Raw genomic sequence first — 6,489 nt, 5'->3', positions numbered from 1 at the left:
CACTCCCTTCTTGATTTTAAACCATGCAGTATCCCCTTGTTTTGTTCAAATGACAGCCTCTTGGTCTATGTGCAGGTTCCACATGAGCACAGTTAAGTGTTCTGGAATTCCCATTCTTCCTAATGTTATCCATAATTTGTTATGATCCACACAGTCAAATGCCTTTGCATAGTTAATAAAACACAGGTAAACATCTTTCTCACTTTCTTTATTTTTAGCCAAGATCCATGTGACATCAGCTATGATACTCCTCATTCCATACCCTCTTCAGAATCTGCTTAAATATCTGGTGGTTCCTTGTCAATGCACTGCTGCAGCCATTTTTAAAATATTTCCACCAAAATTTTACTTGCTTGCAATATTAACAGTGCTGTTCGGTGATTTCCGCATTCTGTGGGATCACCTTTCTTTGGAATGGGCACAAATATGGATCTCTTCCAGTCAGTTGGCCAGGTAGTGTCTTCTGGTTTTCTTGGCGTAGCCGAGTGAGTGCCTCCAGCGGGACATCTGTTGGTTGAAACATCTCCGGGGGTATTCCGTCAGTTCCTGGAGCCTTGTCTTATGCCGCTTCCTTAAGCACAGCTTGGGCTTCCTTCGTTACCGTCAGTTCTTGACCGTACACTGCCCCCTGAAATGGTTGTATATCGACCAGTCCTTCTTGGGACAGTGTCTCTGTGTATTCCTTCCATATCTTTTTGATGCTTCTTGCATCATTCAATATTTTGTCCTTAAACCAGAAAACCAGACTCACTGCCATTGAACTGGAGCCGACTCATGGCGACCCCTCCTTGGGTTTCCGAGGCAGTATCACTACGGAAGTAGATTGCCCAAGCGTCCTTCCGAGGAGTGGCTGGTGGGTTTGAACCGCCAGCCTTCTGGTTAGCAGTCAGATGCCTTAGTCACTAAGCCACCAGAGCTCCCTTAATTATTGCAACTTGAGGCTTGAATTTTTTTCTTCAGTTCCTTCAGCTTGAGAAATGCCAGATGTGTTCTTCTCCTTGGGTTTTCTAACTCCCAGTATTTGTACATTTTATTATAATACTGGCTTTGTCTTCTTGAGCTGCTCTTTGAAATCTTCTGTTCAACTCTTTTACTTCATCATTTCTTCCATTTGCTTTAGCTACTCTCCATTCAAAAGCAATTTTCAAAGTCTCTTCTGACTTCCATTTTTGTCTTTATTTCCTTTCCTGTCTTTTTAATGATGGCTGATGTTCTTGGCATCATCCCACAATTCGCCTAGGTTTTGGTTATTGGTGTTCAGTGTATCAAACCTGTTCTTCTCATGGTCTCTAAATGCAGATGGAATGTACTCAAGGCTGTATTTGGGCTCTCGTGGACTTGTTTAATTGTCTTCAGCTTCAGCTTGAACTTGGATGTGAGCAGTTGATGGTCTGTTCCACAATCAGCTCCTGGCCTGGTTCTGACTGATGGTACTGAGCTTGTCCGTTGCCTCTTTACACAGATGTAGTCGATTTCACTCCTGTGTGTTCCATTTGGTGAGGTTCATGTGTATAGTTGCCATTTATGTTGTTGAAAAAAGGTGTTTGTGATGAATAAGTCTTTGGTCTTTCAAAATTCTGTTGTAGCATTTCTGTCACCAAGGCCATATTTTTGAACTACCAGTGATTCTTTGTTTCCAGCTTTCACATTCCAATCATCAGTAATAATCAGTACATTTTGATTGCATGTTTAGTCAATTTCAGACTGCAGAAATTGGTAAAAATCTTCAATTTCCTTGCCTTTGGCTTTAGTGGTTGGTGTGTAAGTTTGAATAATAGTAGTACTAACTGGTCCTCATAGGCAGATGGGTATTAGCCTATCGCTGACAGCATTGTGCTTCAGGACAGATCTTGGAATATTCTCTGTGATGATGAATGCCACTCCATTCCTCTTCAATTTATCATTCCTGGCATAGTACACCATGTGACTGACTGATTCAAAATGGCCAGCACCAGTCCATTTCGGCTCACTAATGCCCGGGATATCCATCTTCATGCATTCTATTTCATTTTTGAAACTTCCAATTTTCTGAGATTCATACTTTGTACATTCCCTGTTTTGATTATTAATGGATAATTGCAGCTGTTTCTTCCCATCTTAAGTCATGCTACATCAGCCAATGGAGGCCCCAAAAGCTTTACTCCATCCATGTCGTTAAGGTCAACTCTACTCTGAGGAGGCAGCTCTTCCCCTGTCGTATTTGGAGTGCCTTCCGACCCGAGGGGCTCGTCTTCCAGCACTGTGTCGGACAGTGTTTCAGGGCTGTTCGTCAAGTTTTGGTGGTTAATTTCTTTTGGAAGTTGGCTGCCTCTTTCTTCTTCCTCATCTATCTTAGTCTGGAAGCTCCGCTGAAACCTGACCGGCGTGGAGGACTCTGCTGGTGCTTGAAACACCAAGGGCAGAGCTTCTGGCATCACAGCAACACTGGAGCCACCAGTATGACAGACGAGACAGATGGGTGGTGTCCGTGGGCCCACAGAGCATGTTGCTGTGGGGTAGATACCACATTAGCAGCCATCTTGCTTGGTTGCCAACTTGCCTCTGTTTTAAAGCGTTGGGGTTTCTGTAGCTCTGACCTCAGCTTCTAGACTTGCATGGTCATACCTCATTTGCATAGTTGTGTCTTATTTGCATAGTTGCACCTCATTTGCATGGCTGCACTCTGCAGTTTCTCCTGTCCATCTTGCGTTACTCTTGGTTTCAAGGTATGCTACGATATACACCATGTTCCCGGTGTTCTCATTGGTGCTGGACCAGGACGTGCGGCCAGAGACGGCGCTGCTGTACCCAGAGCTCTACAAGGACCTCACCAAGGTGCGTGTCCCCACCTGACCCACAGGCGTGCTGGGGAACCTCCCAAGGATGTCTCCTGTCTGGAAGTCCCCAGCTTCGAAGCTGGGTAGGGGGTGTGTCTCCCAGAATCTTGCCAGGAGGTCCTTGAGAAGTCCTGGGGAGCAGTGGTCACCCTGCACCCTGCTGTGTCGTCAAAGCTCTGTCTGCGCACAGCCACACCCACCTGTTCACACATTGTCTGTGACTGCTTGTGCTGTCACAGAGAGTGTGGCCTGCTAACCCCAGAGTCCTTCCTGTCTTTTCAGAGGAGCTGGCAGGTAAGTAGTGGGCTCAGTGTGTGAAGTAGTTTGGATACCTGGGGGTTGCACATTCCCAGCTGCTTGAAAATGCCTGACTAAACCTGCCCTGCTGCCCTGCTGACTGCCCTGGTCTGCTGTCACCCTAGGGAAGATCCTTGTCCTTCAAGACCTTCCTCATCTGGGTTTTGATCAGCATTTACCAAGGTAGGACGGGCCCTGGTTTTGCTGGAACCAAGGTGTTTTCACCTTCTGTGACCGACTTTGTCTCCTCCTCCACTTTAAATTTCAAAAGCTTAGAACAGCATCAGCGGTTACATGTGGCTCCTGTTTATTTGGTGGGAGGTATTCCAACAGGTAGGGTTTACATCTCTTCGTGACGCAGTGTGGCTCGCTGACCTGTGTGGAATTAGGAAATGGGCAGTAAGCACTGCCATGGCGTCACCCACACAGTGGCCTTGGTGCAGGGAGCCGTGGCAGGGCGGGGCGGGGGCATTGGGCACCTAGAAGTCCGTGAGCGTACTTTGTGTGGTGCAGGTGCAGGGCATTGTTGGCAGGGTGAGCACAGGTAGACCAGGCGTGCTCCCCCGGGCCGGGGGTAGATGCCCTGCTTGCAGTGCAGGCGTGGCCCTTCACACGCTAGCACGAGCCTGAGCCTCCACCTGGGGGCTCTGCCCGCCGGCCACATCTCACCCCACTCGTAATCCAGACTCTGAAATAAGTTCCCCACAGCTGGTGTTTGTGTGCGAGCAGAGCTCTGCCTCCGGGGGCTGCCACCGGCTCGCCCCCCCATCCCTGTGCCTGGCTGGTGGGCGGGGCCGTCAGCCTGAGGCTGCCTCCCCTCTTCCCAGGGGGCATCCTCATGTATGGTGCGCTGCTGCTGTTCGAGGCGGAGTTCGTTCACGTGGTGGCCATCTCCTTCACGGCGCTGGTCCTCACGGAGCTGCTGATGGTGGCGCTGACCATCCGCACGTGGCACTGGCTGATGGCCGTGGCCGAGCTCCTGAGCCTGGGCTGCTACCTGGCCTCGCTTGCCTTCCTGAGCGAGTATTTCGGTGAGTTGCTGCAGGCGCTCGGCTGAACGGCGGTGGCTCGGTGGCTCCGCAGCCCATTCTTGATGACATCCTGCTTAGAGCACGAGGAGACCCGCAGCAGAGGGCTCGGTGACAGCTCCTCATGGGGGGGGAGGTGCAGCCCCGCCCACCCAGATGTCACAGGCCTGCAATGGCAGAACATCCCTCGGGGCCCAGGCGTAGCAGGGGCGTCCTGGGCCGCACAGCAGCAGGCTGAAGTTTCCTCCAGTTATTTTCTAAATTGTGGTGAAAATGTTCACAACAAAACTTGGGGCCCAGCAGCTTCTGCAGATGCACGTCAGGGACACTGACACCATTCTGCCGGTGGCCCCACAGCCGTCCTCACTGTCCGTTTCCAAAGCCTTCTGCGCCCAACCATAGACTCCCTGCCCCTGAGCACTGACCCCTCCACGGCCCCGGCGCGGCTGCCCACTGCCGGCCTGGGGTCTCTAGTGTTGCCTGGCGCGAGCACGTGGGCTGATTCTGAACTCAGCCTTGTGCGGCTGCTCAGTGTGCTCAGCAGGCTGGGCTCTGGGTTCACCCACGTGGTGGCGAGCTTCAGGCCTGGGTTTCTCCTTAGGCCTCAGGGGTCGTCCTCTGTGTGGACACACCACGGTGTGCATCCATCTCTGGGGGGGCAGTGGTGGAGCAAGGTCAGCACCTGTCACTACTCCCTGTCTCTTGGCTTTGTACCTAAAAGTGGGACTGCATGGGAGTGCCCCCGTCAACCTCGTGGCTCTAGTCCTAGAAGAGAGACTTTGGGTAGATACTTTTAAGTTACAGTCATTAGCAGTTCTCACTTACATGTGAGAATTACACCAGGCAGTGACATGGAAGCACTGTAACCACACAGAGGGACGTACTTCACGGCGTGCTGTCTTCTCCCGTGTACTCTGCGTGTTAGCTCACCGCACAGACGGACGTACTTCACGGTGTGTTTTCGACTCCCGTGTACTCTGTGTGTTAGCTCACCGCACAGACGGACGTACTTCGCGGTGTGCTGTCTTCTGCCGTGTACTCTGCGTGTTAGCTCACCGCACAGATGGACGTACTTCACGGTGTGCTGTCGACTCCCGTGTACTCTGCGTGTTAGCTGTCGATGTAACGCCTGCCTGCCTTAATCTGTCCTCTTCTTTATTTCCGTTTTATTTGTAACAGGTATTGGCAGAGTGTCCTTTGGCGCTTTCTTAGGTAGGTGATATTATCGATTCCTTCAGAACCTAGAAACTTAGACAGTCTTGCTAGAAGGCCTTACCTGATCAGTAAACTCTTTAATGAACTTCCCGTTTCTCACTAACTCTTCTTGTGACATCAGGCGAGGGTCTGACACGTGCATCTTCTGCTTCTAAGATGCCCCTGCCTTTAACGGTGTCTGGCAGCCGATCAGGGTGCGTGGGGCTCTGTGGGCTTATTAGACGTATGCATGGCCACAGGTGATGGTGACACACACACCCCTCACCAAGCTTTTACCTCCCCTTTCGCGTCTGAGCGCCCGGACAGCACTTCAGGGCTTTTCGAAACTCGGCTCAGTATCACTGTGCAGTGCCCTTGTGGCCTCCGATCCAGGAGACATCGCCCAGGAGTTTGTGTAAAAGCCTGTGAATCCCTGGAGAGAGGCTTTTCATCCTGTACTCAACCGCACAGGAGGGAGGGTCTCCATCTGTACAGAGTTGACTGCACATGTCAGGCCCTTCACGTGCCTCTGCCCACCAGAGATTTAAAGAGCGGCATTACCAGTGCTGTTCTCCCGGTGCGAAGCGAGACTCGCACTCAGGGCTGCGGGCTGCTGGGAGCACAGGCCCCAGGGAGAGCGTCAGGAGGTTGCACCTTCAAGGACCCATGTCACCTGTGTCTTGTGGTACCCAAACCCCAGTACAGTTAAAAGAAGAAATCTGCCCAAGTGGTTGAAGCCAGCCACAAAGCAGAGGTGGTTGTCACTAGTAGACCAGGTGTGGGGGTAGCTAGGGCCTCAGTGGTTCCCAAGTGCAGGAGCCCTGGTGGTACAGTGGTGAAGGCACTCAGCTGCCCACCAAAACGTTGGCAGTTCAAATACACCAGCTGCTCTACATGAAAAGGTTGAGGCAGTCCACTTTAGTAAAGGTGACACAGCCTTGGAGACTGTGGTGCAGTTCCATCCTGTCCTCTAGGGGCGCTGTGAGTGAAAATTGACTCCACGGCAGTGGGTGTGGTTTGGGCTTTGCTTCCGTGAAGACTGACAGCCTTGGAGACCCTGTGGGGCAGTTCCACTCTGTCCTCTAGGGGCCCTGTGGGTCAGAATGGACTCCACGGCAGTGGGTGTGGTTTGGGCTTTGCTTCCGTGAAGACTG

At 51.6% G+C, this 6,489-nt stretch overlaps 1 protein-coding gene across 1 annotated transcript in view; it reads left to right on the top strand.

The window, feature by feature from the left end:
• Positions 1 to 6,489, top strand: part of ATP9B (ATPase phospholipid transporting 9B (putative)) — a 285,800-nt gene that overhangs the window by 278,835 nt on the left and 476 nt on the right. The window contains exons 25-28 of the mRNA XM_007953302.1: positions 2,706 to 2,814; positions 3,239 to 3,296; positions 3,941 to 4,144; positions 5,321 to 5,353. Of these exons, the coding sequence (XP_007951493.1) occupies positions 2,706 to 2,814; positions 3,239 to 3,296; positions 3,941 to 4,144; positions 5,321 to 5,353 (404 nt within the window). The remainder of the gene's footprint in view (positions 1 to 2,705; positions 2,815 to 3,238; positions 3,297 to 3,940; positions 4,145 to 5,320; positions 5,354 to 6,489) is intronic.

Source organism: Orycteropus afer, unplaced genomic scaffold (assembly GCF_000298275.1).
Source record: "Orycteropus afer afer isolate SDZICR_OR568_19922 unplaced genomic scaffold, OryAfe1.0 scaffold00385, whole genome shotgun sequence".
NCBI lineage: Eukaryota > Metazoa > Chordata > Mammalia > Tubulidentata > Orycteropodidae > Orycteropus > Orycteropus afer.
Note: the sequence above shows the minus strand (reverse complement) of the source record. Positions and strands in the feature narration are given on the sequence as shown.